General features: G+C 35.8%; 2 protein-coding genes across 6 annotated transcripts in view; one reads left to right on the forward strand and one right to left on the reverse strand.

The window, feature by feature from the left end:
• Positions 1-1,070: 1,070 nt before the first annotated feature.
• LOC107226074 (developmentally-regulated GTP-binding protein 2) lies at positions 1,071-2,865 on the reverse strand. Its single transcript, XM_015666759.2, has 5 exons — positions 2,671-2,865; positions 2,237-2,544; positions 1,731-2,161; positions 1,437-1,638; positions 1,071-1,354 (listed from the first exon to the last, which is right to left on the reverse strand). Exons 1-5 carry the CDS (start codon positions 2,732-2,734, stop codon positions 1,268-1,270), a joined length of 1,092 nt encoding a protein of 363 aa, XP_015522245.1. The 5' UTR covers positions 2,735-2,865; the 3' UTR covers positions 1,071-1,267.
• A 4,774-nt stretch (positions 2,866-7,639) lies between these two features.
• LOC107224170 (protein kinase C, brain isozyme) overlaps positions 7,640-20,159 on the forward strand; it is a 48,247-nt gene continuing 35,727 nt past the window's right edge. Inside the window, exons 1-2 of one of the 5 annotated variants that reach the window (XM_046737353.1) lie at positions 7,646-7,871; positions 8,332-8,650. In XM_046737353.1, the coding sequence (XP_046593309.1) occupies positions 8,457-8,650 (194 nt within the window). In that variant the 5' untranslated portion in view covers positions 7,646-7,871; positions 8,332-8,456. Of the gene's footprint in view, positions 8,651-20,159 lie in introns of all 5 variants that reach the window. The other 4 variants (XM_046737352.1, XM_046737354.1, XM_046737351.1 and 1 more) reach the window with 4 other exon arrangements.

Genomic DNA, 20,159 nt, shown 5'->3' on the forward strand with positions numbered 1-20,159 from the left:
AGTGGACGAAGCGTTGGACGGAGGTCGAAATTTCTTTAGATTTCTTTGGTTGGCATACATACATGCATGATTTTTCGAACTTTATAAGCGCCAAATTCAAACGTAATTAACATGAACGTAATTATCCTCTGTTGGGAAAGATAAAAATTTTATATTTTATCCTTTAGTGTTTATGTTATTATTTTTGCAACTTTTGAATGCACATACTGGCACTATCAGTAAGCAGAATATATGGAAATAAATAACTTCAAGTAATCTATTTACGTGAAATCAGTTGTCGCATTCATGGGCGTCATGTTACATTTCTGTGACATCATCTTAGATAGCTCTACCTCTAGTAGTATATGCTCTAAGCGCGGGAACGATTTGTATTAATTTTCATTTGAAATGTGTATGAAAACTAACAAAACTGGTCAATCTAATAACAAAATTCGGAAAAATTGAAACTATGAGCGAAAATTTGGAAAAATAGCACAGATGAACCCGAAGTGACTCAAATTGAAACTCCAAATCACCGAAGCATATCTCGAGTTTTATTCAGTTATATATCGACTCACCCGCCTTGTTTTCTTAAGTTAAATACCGATATTACAACAAATTCCAAACAATTAGAAAAAATTGGAATAGGAAATTAAAAATGTAGGAATTTGGAATCAGGAAGAAAAATTCTTTAAAAGTGATAAAGTTTCTTTAGATTTCGATATAAATTACCACAATTCTTGAAAAGAATTCTTTTTCTTTTTGCTTTGGCGGACATCAAAATACATTAGATCTGAAGAAATTTGATTGGGGTCGGTAACTTTGGTGCAAAGGACAAACGACAAGACCTGCAGTGGACAAAAAAAGGTTCGCCATGGTCGGATAAGTTCATAAATAATACGGAGACTGGCATAATGGGTGTGGGGATGCCATTTTTTTTTCCAAATAATGAAGCAAGTATTTTCATTCGAACAACGTTAAAAGACGAGAATGTTTCTTATCAATCCATTAACAGTACAATTTTATTAAAAACGATGTAATAAGTCAACTAAATTCGTGGATACTTGAGGAAGAAAGAATTGACATTGAAATAATGTGTCGCATAATTTTTTATAGCTTGGATATTTATACCCCAAAAAGTGACGTTATTTCATCCATTTTGTGGATTGCTTATTTTTAGAATATATAAAATATACATTAGGCTTTGCGAAGCTGATAATATCGTTCACCATCATCATTAGTATATTATACTATGGTATATTAGTCAAACCAAAGTATTTGCATTGATTTATTTTTTGAGCACTTGTATCACATCTTCGTCATGCATCACATGTTGCAATCCTACCCTTTGGGGTGAGTATTTTGTGCTCGTGCCCTGCAAAGAGAATGTTCATCGAAGTTTAGAGGTGGTAAATATCTCGTCATTTTTAAACATACTTTACATCCGGTAATCTTACCCAAACAAGAGCATATTTGAATTGTTCAGCGAGAGTCCGGTGAATGCTGTGACAGACATGTTCGACCGTGACTCCCTTCCGTAAAATCAATCCATCATCAAAGTCTGGTGGTTGACCAGGTTTTTTAGTGTAAACCCTGATGAGTGACAAATATTCCCACAGAACCTCCAGCAAATAGTCCAAATTCAATTTCATGTTGCAACTGTCGTAAGAGTATTTTAGCTTAGAAGTTTTGTTGGTGGAATTGCGCGTGAACGCTTTCCAAAAACTGATAGTATCCTATGCTTGACTCACCTAACTACGACGCTGTTGCTTTGCCTCGCGATTCTATCAACTTCTTCTATAGATATTTGATCAATCTTATTGTATACGTACAGGCAGGGTAGGTACACTCTGTTTGCATTGATAACATCGATGAGCTCATCGGCAGTGCAGTCTTCGCGAAACAATACCTCAGCGTTGAATATTTTATACTCATGTAAGATCATTTGGACCAACTTCTCGTCAACTTTAGTCAGTGGGCAAGTAGAGTTGAACGAGAGCCCCCCACCCTTCTTTATTTTAAAATATATATTGGGTTTCTGTTTGTTCAGTCTAATACCAACAGACTCCAATTCTTTCTCTAATAATTGTCGTTGTACATCTTGTTTCGTCGCATCTAACATCATCAATACCAAATCTGCCGTTCTTGCGACGGCTATGACTTGCCTCCCTCTTCCTTTTCCCTGGGAAAATTACCAAGAATTAGAAAACTCGATGTACGCGAAAACATCGCCGGTGTTTATTTTTCTAGGCAATACCTGAGCGGCACCTTCGATGATACCGGGCAAATCTAAAAGTTGTATGTTTGCTCCCTTGTATTCGATTACACCTGGTATGCACGTAAGCGTTGTGAATTCGTAGGACGCAGCTTCGGATTCGGTGTGAGTAAGGGTGCTGAGTAAAGTGGATTTACCCACAGAGGGAAAACCGATCAGGGCGACCCGCGCATCTCCTGATTTCAGTACATCGAACCCTTCCCCCTTTTCGGATTTCTTTGACGGCTCTAATAACTGGGAGCGATACTTGGCTAACTTTGCCTTCAATAGGCCGAGATGATACTCCGTCGCTGTAAAAACAAATATCGACCTTTAAACGACGGTTGAGAAAATTAGAAAAAATGCAAAATCCCCAGACTCCGAGCCGGTCACGGCGTTGCGGCTGGCAGACACATAACCTCAAATCCGAAACAAACCCTTATTTTTTTGCGTCCGAGCGATCTCTTTCTCGATTTCTGATATTTTTTCGAGTATACCCATGATTGGCTACCCTCAGCTTTGAGCTGCTTGTCTTCGCATCGACGAATTTACAACTAACGGCGACACAATCTGCGCTCACTCAAAATCACACTGACCCACGTGAATAATTTACAATTCGGTAAATCAAGCATAGACTACCCGAAATCGGAAAAGAACTTGGTAGATCCAGAGTTGCCAACCTATCGGACGAATATTTCTTTAAAAGGCGCCAAAATAATTCTTCAGATTTCTTATTTTAAATGGCACTACAATAATTCTTCAGATGTCTTAATAACGTCACAATAATCCGTCATGTTTCTCATTTTCAAGACGGACAATTTTCCTATAAATATATAATAATAATTAACGAGCGAGGCAACTCAAAAATTTATATGCTACAATCTGAATTGTAAGTATAAAGATATTCGGGACTTTCATGTAAATAATATGTTTTTATTTTTAATATTTAGGACCGTTAACATGTCAAATAAGTGCGTTTGAAAATTGTAGACGCTATCTGATTTGTGCATATTTTCTTGGGAACCTCACAATTTGTCGATGTTTAGTCATATTTAGATATTTCGCTTCTTTCAGTCTCGAGATTACGCCAGAAATCTTCGGATTTTCCTCAGAATCTGGCCTAAGCGACAATAGTTTATAATAAGAAAACAACTTTTCTTTTTTCTCTGAACCGTTTGAACGGACTCTAATTTCTTTAGATTTAAATAAATTTCTTTAGTTTTGGCAACACTGGGTGGACCGAAGAGATTGGCATTGACTAGCGAAGTGACATAGATTGAGTCAAAAGTGGAGAATGTCGGGTTCCGCTTTTACCGGTCGATTATCGATCCAACGCATGCGCCAGCAAATCAAATTGTTGCGCAATTTGCCGCCGAATCCAAGATCCCTGGAATAAATTGCATATAAAATATGCATCCCATTATCTCGGCGGGTGGTCCAATGAATAAAGTATAAGAAGAAGCAAAAGTAAAATTTCCTTCAGCTTCAAGTTTTACTTGTTTCTTTTTTTTTTTCATCGTTTTCTCCCTCCCGAATGCTGTGTACAATTTGTTATACAGACGTAGAAAATTGAGATATTATTCTTTCTCGAATAACTCTGAGATTCTCGCAAAAAGCTTTCGTCTGCTGCATGAATTATTTTATACGATAACGGGCTGCTCACTTGAGGGATAAGATATGTTTTAAAATGATTAGATTTTGTCGAACACAGCGTGTTCTTCGTATACCTGCACCGAAGTTTTACACAAAAAAAAAAAAAAAAGTATCGAATGAAAAATTTTACATACACGACACGTAAACGTCGGGACGTATCAAAAAGAGACAAAGGCCCAGGCGTATCTACGCTCTAATAGCCCGCGACGTACATGCATTAAGGAATTTCCACCTGGCCGAGCACAACCTTTCCAAGTGTATAACCGCCATTGAAACGTGTGCCGTCGAATTAACATCACTCTGAAAGTAAGATTCATCGCTGAATGCGGATCACGCGGAGCTGGATAAAAAAGCTGAGTGAAAATGAATAAATTCAACGAATCGGTTATATGTCGCACACGGTGTTCAAAACGTTGTTGCATGATTGAGGAGATCGTACGATAAAAAGCCCTTGCTCTTTTTTTTTTTTTTGACGGCTGCACACTTCGATAACATTATTTTAACGCGGTTAGAATTATTTTACATTAGATTAACGATGAATTGAATTTTCCAACTGCGAATCAGACAGAATTTCCTCATGTAATCATGAGAATGAACCATGGTTGAATAAATAACTTGTGTATGACCATGGAGTTTGTTATTATTCCCATTATTAATCTACGTTTTATATTCTATGTTGAAAAATTATAAAACACTTTTGTTTCTCTGAACTTGGTGCGATAAACGATGAACATTTAAGGTATTTTAGAGTTTGATTGGAAACCAAAATAAATCACAACCGGTCTAAGATTATAAGGCATGTCTTATAGATAATCAGCAAATTCGGTGAGGTTTGGGCAACTAAACTAATCAGCGTATAAGCTGATCGTACGGTGAATAAGACTTGAACGAAAGACGACGACGAATGAAGAAAAAAGATAGATAAATAAATAAAACGAACTGATAAACATTCGGTACAGATACAGCTTGTGCAATATAGGTTATCAAACAAAGTATTAACGACAAATATAATCATTGTTATAATTTCAAGACTTTGTTCACTTGAGAAAGTAACAAACGTCTAGTTTGGTTTTCGTCACGCGTCGCCTCGTGCGTCAGTAAATTTAATGCGATGATGAAATTCAACGACAGATCGAAAATAAAGTGACGGAATTATAACGTTTCTGACGCATATCTCGTTTCTATACTATATGCGTACAATCTATATTCTACGAGGTTTGAATTATTCTTGAAATTAAAGAGAGAGAAAACAATGATAATATAAAAAGCAAGAAGAAACAAGTTCTACAGGGAAACGGGTAAATTCAGAAAAAGCTTGTCCAGAATATATTAACTGAATTGCGAAAAATAAACTGAAAAATAAAATCAGGCGACGCTGTAAAGTGAAATTTAGCAATGAAAAATTCCCAATACGGGACAGAGGTAATATAATAAGATATTGATATTTAGACAGTAAATGTGGTTGTTGGCCTTCGGTGGGCTTCATCGAATCCTGTCGACCAATCCATACTTCAAAATACACGCGCGTGTTTATTCACATTAATATGTAACGTATGCACGATTTTTATACAACTTTTTTTTTATCGAGAAAAACAAATTCTTCATCTTTTTCGTCGAACTATAAATGTACGTATAAGTTGACTTGGCGTGTTTTCGGCTGACGAAGAAAAAAAAACACGCAAAACCCGTTCTCGCGAGACGCAATTATCCTGTATTGAATACTGTGACAAGATCAGCAGAATATAATTTGCGTTACGGCTACCGTTGATTAGACGTTTCGAAGAACTGATGGTTCGTTACGAATTCGTATCGATCTTTTCCTCTGAGTACCTTGTTTATAATGTAGTGGGACGGGTAAACTTTCTGAAAAAAAAGTCATTACTACGCAGTAGTTAACTAAAAGTTGAAATCTTTAGGATAACACGCGTGTATACCCATTCAAACGAAAATGGGATCTTGTGAGAAGAAATGCACATCTGCCCAAAAATTGTGTGTATTGAATATTTTTTCAGGCGTATTTTCCGTACACAAAGTACGCTTTTCTGTTATTGTAATCAGTCTGCGAACGCGCATACGCGGAGTACGGAAAATACCACTTTTAAATCCTAGGAGTGTTGAAAGTCGTCTTTTCCGTACTCCGCGCATGCGCCGTCGCGAACAAATCTGACATTACGCGACTCTAACCTCAATGTCGTGCTTCGTGAAAAAATGCGTGACGTGTTCGCGTTATATATAAAAATCGCGTGCAACAAGAAGACAACGGTCTTTTCGCCTCGCGTATTTGAAATATTTCTCCTAGACTTCACCTACGACTAATATTGCAAAATTACGCTCGGTCCGAAAAGACCGAGTTTGTTTCCTTCCCACACGATATACTATTTTCCGTATTCCTCGCGATGTAGTATTTCGGGTGAAAACAAACATATACCGTATTAACTGTAGAATGTGTACTTTCATATTCCGCCCATACTTTTTGTCTCTTCTCATGAAATATGTATTATACGTATGCATGTACGTACATAAATCTCGTGTGCGTTTAAAAAATTGAGAACTGACAACATGTACGCGTGTCATGGAAGCAAGAAAAAAATAAAAAATACAATGAGAAAGCAAAAAATAAATTCAATAACCTGAAAAGGACTTGATCCTGATAATTCCGATTGAAAACCGATTGAAAATCGATTCGTCGGAATTTAACCGGAATCAGCCTAAAACAATATTACAATTAACATCTATAACGGTTAAATTTTCATGATTGAACAGCTTGTAATCCAACGCGAAACCGTTGGAATTAAGCTCGTTTTACACATTTGAAAAAAATAGTGCGTCGAGGGGAAATTCCGAGATTCGGGAAGTACGCAAAGATGAAAGGACGTACACTCTTTTCTCCCTCGCGCAGTGCGGTGTAGTAATAATAATAATAATAATAATAACAACAATAATAATAATAATATTAGTAATAAGAAGCAGGGAAAAAAAGAAATCAACAGCGAAACGGGGGGCTTTGATCTCGAGGCGTAATTCCCACCCAACTGAAACTGTTCATATGTCAAATCATACATATACGTGTACAATGTGTAATGTTTGGAAAGAATTCGACGTGTAACATATCACACGATTTACTTTGTAAATTCAAACAAAAACGTAGGTAAGAAATCAGATAATAAAATATTACGAAAGGCACGAATCATCATTTATACCAGATAAAGTATAAATTTTTTCATCCATTAAATCTGACAGTTCGCGCTTTAGTAATTAAATTACACGATTTCTCGTATACGTATGTTTTATGAAATTTTTAAAGTCAAGTCGCTTGATAATAAATTATACGTAAAATTTAAAATAATAAAAAAAATAAAAAAAAAAAAAAAATACACGCCACTCCACAACTCGACAAACGAACATTTTCGGTAGGTACGCAAAGTTGGCCGTCGTCGGATAAACCCCAGGCGTAAGTGTTTTCGGGTGAGTGTGAGAGGTGTCGGGTTGGGGAGGGGGGAAGTCCCGGGTCGCAGGTCGTCGAAGGTAGGCGATACGTGGACGTAGGGGAACGTATCGCCGTACGAGGGCGGCGCTCGTCGTTGTGGCTGCGTTGAAGCCGGCGGCGGCGGCGGCGGCGGCGGCGGCGGCGGCGGCGGCTGTAAGCAAGTACAACCAGCGCGGATATGAATGTCGATATTCCAGTGCGCAACGCGTTTCGAACGTCTCTGCGCAGGTATACGGTAGTTGCCGAACGACTGCGCGAGATTCTAAAATTATCGGGTGGCGGCGAGCGGTGACAGCTAATCCAGAGACAGAGGCTAAACAGCGCGGACGTCGAGTGTACGGAGTAAAACGGCATAGTGCGGTTTTATACACCGGCGGGGGGGGGGAGCGAATTTTAATCGTCGGTGGTGTACATGTCCCGTTGTTTCGACAATCTGTGTGAATTCATCGTAATATAACATAGGCATATACGTAACAATAAATACATACGTGTGCCCGAGTGTGTTTCGTCCTACAGTTTTTTCTTCTTCTTCTTCTTCTTCTTCTTTTTTTCTCCTCTTTCTCTCTCTCTCTCTCGCACTCTCTTTTCTCCTTTGCGCGAGAGTCAATCACCGCCGTTGCATCTAACGTTAATTATTTCGTATATACTTGATCCCCGAACCGATAATAATAAAAACAAAAATAAGAATAATAATAATAGTCCGCAAGCCGCGCGTATGACAAATAAAAAAAAAAAAAGTAACGCAAAGCGCGGCACGTTTCACTTGAATTTTATAGTTCGTCGGGTGTAACGCGAAAGACGGTAGACGGAGGACTCGTCGTTGATTTATTAAAGAATTGACCGAATATCGTGCATGAAAAAATTATCGTTCGCGGTTAACGAACGAGAAAAAAAAAGAGATAGAGAGAGAGAGAGAGAGAGAAAAGTGCGGGAAAACTTGATTGCAAAGCGATATAAGAAACGGCGACAGCGAAGAGAAGAGATAGAGAGAGAGAGAGACAAAGAGGAATCCGACAGACCGTAATAAGGGGGATTAAAGAGAGACAGATATAGAGACGGTGGTTTTAACTCCTGTCTCCGAGGATGGCGGACGAGGACGGAAGCATGTGCGAAAATTCCCTAGGGCCGAACGACTCGAGTACGGCCTTTGCGAAAAAGCTTAGAGGCAGAAAGGGCGCGTTGAAGAAGAAGAATGTTTACATGGTAAAGGACCACAGCTTTATGCCCCGCTTCTTCAAGCAGCCGACGTTCTGCAGCCATTGCAAGGATTTTATTTGGTAAGTCGAACGTGCATGTATAAGAGAATGCGATCGTGCTATCGTTGATAAACATAAAAATATATTACCATTGTTACGAATCGCGCTTTGAGTCAATGAAGATACGCAGGTATAGAGACTCCGTATTCGCAAGTTCGCGCGGTCTGCTAAAAGCTACGGCCTTGACCGGATCTCTCTCATTCTCTGCACGGCGAATCCTCAACTACGATTACTAAATTGCCCGACATACACCGAAGCCGAGGAGATAAATCATGTTTACTGTTGTCATTAATGTCCCGGCTTATACGTATACAAGATCATCGTTTCAATCCTGTTTTCGATGTATATATATATACATATATATATATATATATATATATATATATATATATATATAATTATATATGTATTAAGGAGTTACTTATTTGGGGGTCGGACTTTTTTTTTTATTGGAACGCTCTCCAGATCTGTTCCAAATCATTCGAATCAGATAATTTGTGTAAAGTTTCAAGCCTCTACGTAAACTGGAACACATGCCGTTAAGCTCTGTAAGTGTTGAAATGTAAAATAAATGTAGTTTTGTATGACTTTGGTATAAATTAAAAGACCGATTTGAAAGTTGGCAGAGTTGTTGCTTATAAAATTTTATAATTACTGTTCACATATATGTATACATGTATGTTATAAAATGATGATAAAATTCTTAAACTCTTACGCTTTGTTTCTACTATTATAATATATATATATATATATATTATATATAAAAAAAAAATATGGGTATGGAAGGTCAAAAAAAAAAAAAGCCGCGCTACTTTTTTCTATAGTCGTGATTTTGTAAATGACTGGTCATGTTTCTTTGTGATCGTTAATCTGCCGAAAAAAAAGAAAGAAAAAAAAAACCGTGACTGATATTTTTTTTTTTTGTAGGTAAAACCCCGAGGTGTCCCTATTTTCCTGCTGTTTTGTTAAGTAACATCTGCTCACTTTCTTCTCACCGTTAATGTCCGAAATTTCCTAAACAACAATAAATGAAAACTTATACATATTCCAAAATTGTGCAATAATGATTTTTCATCGTATATTTCGTTAAGTTAACGTTCACATAATAATTTCAGCCCCGTTGCAGTTTTTATAGTCACAAGAAATTCGCGCGGATTGTGCGTTCGATATCCGTTTCATTTTTTTTTTTTTATTTATTTATTTATTTATTTATCTTTTAAAGGAAAACCATACGCAAGCAGCGTAGCGAACGGAAATTTGCGGTTTCCTTGCGCGTGTAATTAATTACATATGCAGCTACGCAAGTTACAATCTTCAGTGGAGAGCTTTTACAGTTTTACAATTCATACTTTTATATTACATATTTTATATATCCGCGGTGTAATCATTGTAAGATGTGTTACGAGTTGATTGGACAATAAGTAAACGGAGTTTTTATTAAAAATCTTCACTACCTTCACTTGCTTTTTCTCGATCTCTCAATACCTTGAATAAACAGACGAATAGAAACAGAGGAGAGAAAAACAACTAAAACAACAACAACAACAACAACAACGGAAGAAGGAAGAGAATAGTCAACGATTCATTAATGTTCGTTCGTGATAAATAAGAAATATATATATATATATGGGGCATTCCATGGCATGTCGATCAAAATTCTACTTTGTATGTTTTTTACGGAAGTACGTGACGAAAAACGCAAACATCATTTGTTTCAGAATTTTTTCACCCAGCGTATCTGAGGTATGATTTATTTAAAAACGTGAAAAAAAAATTTAGAAAAACCTTACAAAATATAACAAAATTTGATTATACCTATTACAAGACGGAGTTTTTGTAACTTCAAGAGATTAATGAGAAAAGATGCTTTAAAAAATAAACTAATATTATTGGATTGCATTTTTGCCATAAGAATGAACAGAAAAAAGCTCAATTAATATCCCTCTGAATAAATAATTTTCGCTCCGTATTACGACGAGCTTTTATGTTAATTCTTACGTTAAAAATGCAATCGAATAATAACGATTTGTTTGTTACTTTGTTCAATCATTTTTCTCACTCGTCACGTGAAGTTACGAAATCTCCATCTTATAATACATATATATATATTTTTTTTCAATCATTTAAATCATACCTCAGATACACGCTGGGTCGAAGAAATTCTGACAAAAAATAATACAGCGATCGCGTTTTTCGTCGGTTAATTACTTTCGTACAAAAAATTGTAAGTCTTGATCGATACCTCGCGGAATGCCCCATATATACGTAAACGTTACGTCGTTCGAATTTTCCATCGCGACCTGATGTCGCTCATTCGGAGTCATATATTAATCCATATATATACATATATTTATGTACATATAAACTAGCCGGGTGTATATAATCGAAGAAGTAGCTCCACGTCTATACGTCTATACGCGTGCATATATGTGTACATATGTCGGCGATTGCGCACGCACTGTAGGATATTATAGGACAGAGGTAACGTATAACGTACACGTGTACGATCATGGCAACAAACACACGACGAGAGAGCGAAAGTTTTGTTGCCGAACAGTTTTCAACTGTGATACTCACGGTTATATCACAGAGATGTGTGTATACAATGTGTGTATAAATATGCACGTGTATTATTTAAAAAAAAAATTGGTTTATAACAGCGTGGGCGACGATCACTGCATAGTTTTGTAGCTAATTGCGTTCGCTTGAACACGAATATATATAACAGTAAACACTGAATGTTATAATTACAAGTTGTGTAAAATTCTTTCCACACATCATCGTAAACGTAAATGTGTTTTAAGGTATACTTAGACACTTTGAAAGAAAACAAATTACACGTATAATAATTGGTTAATATTCTTTTTTTTTTTTTTTTTATTTATTTTTTTTTTACCTCTCCTTCTATATCGCCAATGCTAAACAATATGTTTTCACAATTGGACATTGAATTTCTTCTTCGACAATAAGACATAAAAATAAGCGCGTTACACGCATTATATAGTTATAGAATTAATTAATAACAAATGTACAAAGTAAATGTCTGTCGTGTATTCATTGCGGTCAGTTTAACACTGAGGATTTTTTATTTGACTCTATACACGCGTGTGTGCATACGACACGTATCCTGTCACAGTCGTTGTGTAACTCCACAATTGGATTATTCAGTAATCGGTTTCGTTAAGACGGTTTTATGTACACACGAGTACCTCGCAACTGAATTCGTATATGTTGCCTATAAAAAAGTAACCAACGACGTATCCGAAAATTCAGTGTAAGGTGTAGGTATATACATATATGTATACGTATGTATGTATAATGTAAATACACAAACGAGCGGCAAGCCAGCAATTAATTAAATCTATCAAGCGTTGGTTTCGTTTTACCATCATCAAGTGTAAATATAACTTTTACACCTAGATACGTGTTACATCCTATATATATATATATATATATATACATATGTGCGTATAGGTATGTATGTAATACTGTATTTGCGAAGTAAACGTTTTTATCTTCTTAACGCTGTTTGCGGGGATGCTTGACGCGTTGCAAATATTGTTATTATTGTTACTAAAAAATTAAAACTGTTGTGTATCTTTATAGTTACACACACAGTCGCACATACCATTAAGTATGCACGCACTGTACATGTATAGGTATAAATATTGTAAAATTTTACCTGCTGTATAAAATATTTAAAATTTGTACAAATTAAGATCGTACAGTATTATATAATAGAATAATATAGGATGAAATTTGTAATCTTTGCAGGAATGGTTTCGACTTCTTTTCCTTTTTGCATTGAAAATCAATACTGAGATGAATTTAATTTTTATACCGCAACGGTTAGATAATTCGTTCGAGGAATAAAAATATAGATAGATCAAAGCAATGCAGAGGCGTGATATGGGATTTTACAAGGAGCGAAAATTTGACTTACAGAATTTAATAACGTTGAAAGTCGAAGTATGGAAATGTATAAGAATAGAAAGTTCCGAACATATTCAATGCGAAAGTGTAGAATCGTTAGAATTCCTTTCGATAACACAGGAATCTGTATAAAAATTCCCGATTTTTTCGTTCTGCGTTTTCATCGTCATACAGGGTGTCCCAAAATTGACGCAACAAGTAACTTTGATAGAAAACACAGTTTTATAATTAGAAAACTGAACATTTTTTTTTTTCATCGATTCGTAAAGTCAACACAGTACAGAGTTACGCGTATAAAATCTTTTGTCGAATTTTTCCTGCATCTCTAATTTCTGTGATTAGAATTCACCTGAAATTTTCTATCAAAATTACTTGTCGCGTGAATTTTGCCACACCCTGTATATTTCGTCATTCCGTAATTCGACTTTATATATTAATTTACAATTTTCTATGCTCGGATTGTCCACACTCGAAAAATTATGTGTATAAGATTTTCGCATCAATGAATATTCTAGTTTATTTCATTTTATTTTTTTTTCCACTAACCGATAATTCTCAACGCCGATTACGGAGTTGGGTCAAAATTTTAAACTTTTGACCTAAAATATTCATGATGCGATGCATGACCGAGCCCTAATTGACAGGAACAACTACAGCGTTATACGTGTTATTAGTCAAAGGAAGTGGGAAGTGGAGATTTATTTCGGTAAACAGGTCGGAAAGAATGCTTTACGAGTTTCGGCGAAACCGCGTTTCTGCTCCATCCTAATGTTGACGATATATACGTACATACATACATACATACATATATATATATATATATGTATATTGCAATCACCCGGAAAATGAGAAAAGTTGAGTTTTCACTAGATCTCCGCGTTTTGAAGTTTGGATAATAATTTCCAATCATTTTCAGACGGACGTCTGTGTTTGTGTGGATTTACTTATGCGAACAATTTATTTTTCCAAAATTCAAACTCGGGGTTTTCAGCGAGCTGAGAGAGAAGATTGAAAGACATTTGAATTTCGATGAAAATTGGTACTCGTCGGTTTTGTTGTTGGGTGGCTGATCACGAATACGAAGTCAAATTTCGAAATCTAAAATGGCGATTCAATATGGCGGTGAAAAAATTGTAAAAATATTCCGATTTTGATAGAAATTAGTAGACGAAAAAATGGATTCAGACTTGGAAAATTAGCAACGGTAAATCCATTATAGTCATTATATCATTAATCAGGAATCCAAATTTGTAGTTCGAAATTTGAATTGGATTTTTTTCTCTACGGAACTTGAAACTCACGGCCAGTCTAAAGCCGCTATTGTTTTATATTTTGCATTTTTTTTATTTTCAACCTGAAAATAAAATACATATTCAGGTATACTTGTTAAATCGGGTTTCAATTACTCACACAACGAGTTAAATGCAATTATATCCCGCGACCCGCGAGTCTGACAATAAATAAATTACACCTCTCTACCCTTACAATATATCTATAAAACCATATATAACAATATAGCAAGTGCATTATGCGACCGACGACGTCGGGTATTTCACAATTTATACACGGACGCAACTTTACCGTGTAACTTTGTCTGTTTCTCTATGCTGTAATAGACGAAGTAAGTACGCGTTTATACCTACGTTGAAAGCATATCCGACATGCTGCTGGTGCCGTTGCTGCATGCCGATAAATTCAATTCGATTGAATTCAGAAAGAATTAGCAAGGCTAATCCGGTACAAAACGCGAATGGTATATTTGCCGAATACGGGTGAATTGTTGCTTATTGTTGCTAATTGTTATTATTATCGTGTAATACTACACGTTGTAATATACTACGCGTGAATCATTATTATTAAATCACCTGTTTAAAAATCCTCGTTACGCGTCGTTATCCGAAGCCGTATTATGTAGAGAATCGAATAATGTGAAAAATTAAAAAAGAAAATTAAAAACGAATAAAAACAGCAATAACCGTACAAATTTTCTACTATAATTACAGGTTTTACGTATAATGCGGTGAGAATTCTTTTGTCCTTCTAACCTTATATCTTAATTACCCATCATTCTCTCTCGAGTTCCTTCTCGATTCTATACACACGGAATGTACAAAACAGCCTCTTTGCACATTGTACAAAAATGTGGGACCGACTGGAGTTTAATTGTCCGTCGGATTCTTTCACGGTGATATAATACGACGGTGATAATATCAATCGTAAAACAGATAAATGCGGTCAATTAGTCACGCCGATTGTATGATGTAAGTATGTAATGCGGTTTGCTGTCAAGGAGGCAATATAATGACACACACACACACACATGTATGTATATTGTAAATGATTATCTCCGGAAACATGCCGACTTCGGTGATAAAAGATGTGCTGACGAATAGTGCGATATGTTTACTCGTAATGATGTGTATTGTATATACATACGTATACACTGATTGTGAGAGAAATTTTTAGTTCCGGTAACCGCAATTTTTTACCACAATCGAAAAATATACTTTTAGATAGAAAATGAAAATTACTCTAGAAAATGAAATTTTTCTCAGTGTACCTGCGTCTACAAATTTCTATGAAAATCGGAATATATTTAGATTTTTTTTCACCGCCGTATTGAATCGCCATTTTGGATTTCGAAATCTGACTTCAGATTCGTGATCAGCCATCCAACAACAAACCGACGATTACCAGTTTTCATCGAAATTCAAATGTTTTCAATCTTTTTCTCAGCTTGCTGAAAACCCCGAGTTTGAATTTTGGAAATCTCAACTTAGGTTCGCGATTAGCGAGCCAAAAAACCTCACGATACCGATTTTCATTCAAATCCGTTCACCCGTTCTCAAGATATCCATAATTTTTATTTCATGTTTTTTTTAATTTTGCTATTTAAATAATAGAAAAATCACCGAACCGATCAGAGCCAAAATCTAATCGTTTCCAAGTCTGGGAAAGCCCCGTCGATTGAGATCAAAATCATTGAAATCCGGTAACTCGTTATCGAGATATCGTCGGATGAAAAAATTCTTTAGACGACCGTCTGAAAATGATTGGAGGTGATTATCCAAACTTCAAAACATCAAGATCTAGTGAAAACTCAACTATTCATTTTCACGGTGATTACAATAACTTCCTCTTTTTTCTCTGAAAACAGAGAAACGAAAAATTTAAAAAGAGGATAAAAAAAAAAAAAATAAAAAAATAAAAAAATAAATAATAACAATAATAATAATGGTAAATGACGTCGATCTCTCGATTGAGCCGCTTTATAAGGAAAACAACGCTCAACAGTAATGCACCTTTGTAAGACAAGGATCGTACGTGGTTGTGAACGTACAGATATACTATTAATCGGAAGAAAGATGTTTTGGCGAACTGCCAGAGATCGCTTTGTTACAACCTCCCCCACGAGCTGCGTCACGATTTTTACGACGCGCTGTAGCGCGGTTGAAAAATAATAATAACTAAGGTATCGTAAATTATAATCGTCGGTTATAATATGTGGAAACGTTGTTTGGTTAGTTTTCGAACTGAGGAAACGTAAAGAAAACTAATAAATTCAACAACGATTTGACCGTAGAAAAAAATAATTAGGTATATGTGGGATTTTCCGTCAACTGGGCCAATTTTTTTTTCGACCATCTCAGATCTACCCCACAATTGGTTGTATCAAAGTACTGCTGAAAGGTACTCTATGTGAATTTTTTCAGATTTTTTAATTCATTATTTGAGAAATTGCCGTTTTTTCTCTTTTTTTTTTTTTTTTTTCTCCAAACGAATATATCTCGGAAACTTGAAGTAACTGAAAAAAAATTACTCTACATAAAAGTTGTAGTTTTTTTGTTAGCTTTCGAGAGGAATTGTTGAAACAACCACAGTGCCTTTCAAAGTGAGTACGACAATGGTATAAAAAATCTCGGGCCCGATTCGAGAGGTCGAGTGATGCGGAATGCCCCGTATATACGTATGTAGTTATAACTATGAGCGGAAAAGCGTGAAAGAGGTTTTGTACATGTACATCTATATATATATATATATATATATATATATATATATATATATATAAAATGGATGATAAAATGTTTCTTTCAATCAATTTGCCTCGCTCTTATACATAACATTACACATAGGTATAATACCTGTACGTATAGCAAGATATAAGGGCGAACCATTTCAATCGGGTTATTCTGCAGTTTTATAGGATCACTTTTTATCAATTTTCTATATCTTACAGCTATCACGGATGTGTGAAATCGAGGTTTATATTGTAAAGAAAAACTGCAGGTTGTCGATAACAAAGTAAAACAAAGAAAACTTGGAAGGATCCGATATATTTGGAATGGATGATAAATGCGAAATTTCGAACACATGCGAAGAGTGGAATTTGCTCGAAATCTTGATTTCCGAAAGTTTCACTGATCGGAATGACTGGCGATCAGTGAGACTTGCAAACATCAAGATACCGTTTATCAGAAATGTTGAACCTTCCAAGTTTTTACACCCACTCGACAAAAAAAAAAAAAAATCCAACAACAAATTCGTGCAAGATTTTCATTCCACGGGCAATTTATAACCCTTAACCGTTGCACCGTGAAATACGTATAATGAAAAACATAAAAACTAATCTAATTTGATCCGAGATAAATAATGAAAATAAAGTAAAAATCGTTGATTCATTCTTTTCCTAGCTATTCAATTTCACTCGCTGAAATGAATACCTGTTTTTTTTTTTCTTTCATCGCGCATTGTCTCCATATTTTTTTCAAAAATATACGCGTGTCTCGAGAGTTACTCATCGTAAGTCAATTTTCGGTGTTTTAGATTCAATTTAATTTTTTTTTTTTTTTTTTTTGAAATTTTTTTTTCACATACCTGCACCGTCAAAATTTCTCAAAGAATCGAAGCGGCTGATTGGTTAATTATATACATTTTATATACATATATATATATATATATATATATATATATATATATATATGTCAAAAAGATTACCAATTCCTTTTGAAATGAATCGTCTATTTTCATGCACGAAGGGAAAAAAAAAAAAAGAAAACCGAACAAGTACGAGAGATTTTACAATAATTAATGGTTCGAAAAGTGGGGCTGATGGGAGTGAAAAAAAAAAAAAAACAATCTGTGCCGCAGTATAGGTATAATGTGTGTGTAAGAGAAGAGAGTTTCCGTAGTGGGTGATATTCTGGAACACTGGTCATGCTTTTTCGCACGGAAGAAAATTCTCTGCAGGCAGGCAGGCAGGAAGGTAGACCAAGCGCATCGCCTCATCTGGTGGTATATTATGCTTAAATCTCGTTGTTTTTTTCATAACTCGACGTTGAGAGACGAGAGAAAAAAAGTGAAAAAATATTTTAAAAAAAGAAAAAAAGAAAAAAAAAAAGGGGGCCAGAAAATATGTAATAACGCTGTTTTGGGACATAACCTTAGGCTCTGTAAATCTCCGTAGTTTATTTTCATCAAAACCATGGATGCAGGGATAGATGGTTAGTCGTTTCGTACGATCCATCCGCGTCTCTACTCGTGATCCATGATTTTTTATAAAAAAAAATACTTCGACGGAGTGGGAAAAAATTTTTCCGACAAAAAATTCTAAATCATTTCCACGTTTTTTCCCAGCACCTAAAGTCCAGTTTTCCTCAACATTTTTTCCTCAGTTCTAGTAAGTTACCAAGACCTGAATCGTTCGGGTTATTAACTCTGTATTCATTTCGAATTCGAAAATACAATGTACACAAAAAAAAAAAAAAAAAAAATTTGTTTTCTCGATGAAAAAAAGTATACTTGTCCTACCGGAAAAAATCATTTCTAATTCCCATGACAGAAAACTGATATTTTTAGTATTTTTCACGACCAAATTAAAAATCTCCCGACAATTCCAGATTTTTCAGGTTTTTCCAGGGATTGCAGCTCGCTGCACGTTGATTATGATATTTATTGTACAATTATTCGAAATTGTTGAAAATAACATATATATATATACAGTAAATTTGTATAATCGTTCAATCCCATTTTAATGCGGAAGATAATTTCCTATCAAATTCACCGAAGTAATTTGTTAATTCGTCCAATACCGCTATTACCAAAATCAATTGGATCTAGTACACGAGATAATTTCTGAGCGTTTTTATTTTTTCACACGAAACGTCGATATCCGAATTTTTCCTTGTAATTCCAGTATTAGGTTATCTATGCGTGTAACGCGTATATACATACAGGGTGTTGAAAAAAGATGGATACATCTGGATAGCACGAAAACGAAGTAACTTATTGTCGGAGATAAACTGAAAATAGATTCCCGAATAATTTTTCCCTGGGAATCCAATGGTCGTATCAGTTTTTGGGCCGGATGGGCCCAGGGGGGCCTTATGAGGCCCAACTTTGAAATTTCAAACGGATTTCAACCCCAATTTTTTCGTTCAAATTTGGATTCAGCGGGAAATTTTACGTCCGAATACGTATTGACGTATCGCCGGGGTCATTCGGGAGTCTTATTATCAGTTTATCTCCAAGTTACTTCGTTTTTTCACCTTTTTTCAACACCCTGTATATATATATATATGTACACTTTATAGAAAAAATACGATTCTAACGAAGAATTACTAACGTCCAGTCCCTTGTGTACAATCCGATCCATAATTAAGTAAGATACTTGACCCTGCATCCGTGACCGCTGTCCCTTCACTACCGCGTGTAATTTAATTTTATAGAAGGCTTTCAATCCCTCCCCCCCTATTCCCCCTCGCAACCATCCATCCGTCCACCCGTCAGTCTAAATTTCGTCTCACAGCACGTAGGCATGGCATAATTACCAAGGCCTGATCGCATGCTACGTGACGGACTTTTCGAACTGGAAGCGCGGTGAGTAAATAACGAATATCGAACGTGAACTGCGCCTCGGCCGATTTTCCACTGCATCATTTTTCTATGGAGCATTTTTCGTCGCCGGCTGTCGTTTGTAACAAAAAAAAAAAAATATAAAAAATTTTCCATTAATCAGCGACATATTTCTTGAAAGGTTGGTTGAAAAAATTGTATTCTTAGGCTAGAATACTTGGGGAAAAGTTAGGGAATTTGAGATTCCACAAAGCGTACGAACCCTGTAGAGTCAGGATCCTGTGCAGTATAAGCTTACTCTGCAGGAATCAAGAAAAACAGTAGACTTGCCAAGCGGTCAGAAAACGAGCGTAATAGTTAGTGATCAATTGACCTAATTATCACCAGGACACGAAGAAGGCGGCAGGAATTATTTGCCCTGTGTCACGAATTAGCCATCGGCTATTTATATCGTACGGACAAGTATCTCACATGTGTTTTCAAATGAAAAATTGTCCGCCAAAAACGCGAGAAATAGTGGTTGAACAAGTCACCGGAATTACGCTAATAAACAATCAGGGTTCGATCTGATTCGCGCGATATTTTTAATGTCGTGCTTTTGCTAAAGCAACGCCGTCTTAATTCTAATCTATTTTGTGGAACTGCGGATATCGTAAATACGTAACGAGATGATAGATATGATGAAATTCAAGAAGAAAATATGTCGATCGTTGTAAGTAGTTTTGGAAATTAAACATGGGGTGTA

The sequence above is a fragment of the Neodiprion lecontei genome, chromosome 4 (genome assembly GCF_021901455.1).
Source record: "Neodiprion lecontei isolate iyNeoLeco1 chromosome 4, iyNeoLeco1.1, whole genome shotgun sequence".
Classification (NCBI taxonomy): Eukaryota; Metazoa; Arthropoda; class Insecta; order Hymenoptera; family Diprionidae; genus Neodiprion; species Neodiprion lecontei.

What these genes read in the sequence shown, in the direction of transcription:
- LOC107226074 (XM_015666759.2), bottom strand. Translation starts at nt 2,734, where the DNA reads ATGGGTATACTCGAAAAAATATCAGAAATCGAGAAAGAGATCGCTCGG. An exon ending in TCGGACGCAAAAAAATAAGG is followed by an intron (nt 2,545 to 2,670) that starts GTTTGTTTCGGA and finishes TTGTTTTTACAG; the next exon opens with CGACGGAGTATCATCTCGGC. An exon ending in TCATCGAAGGTGCCGCTCAG is followed by an intron (nt 2,162 to 2,236) that starts GTATTGCCTAGA and finishes TAATTTTCCCAG; the next exon opens with GGAAAAGGAAGAGGGAGGCA.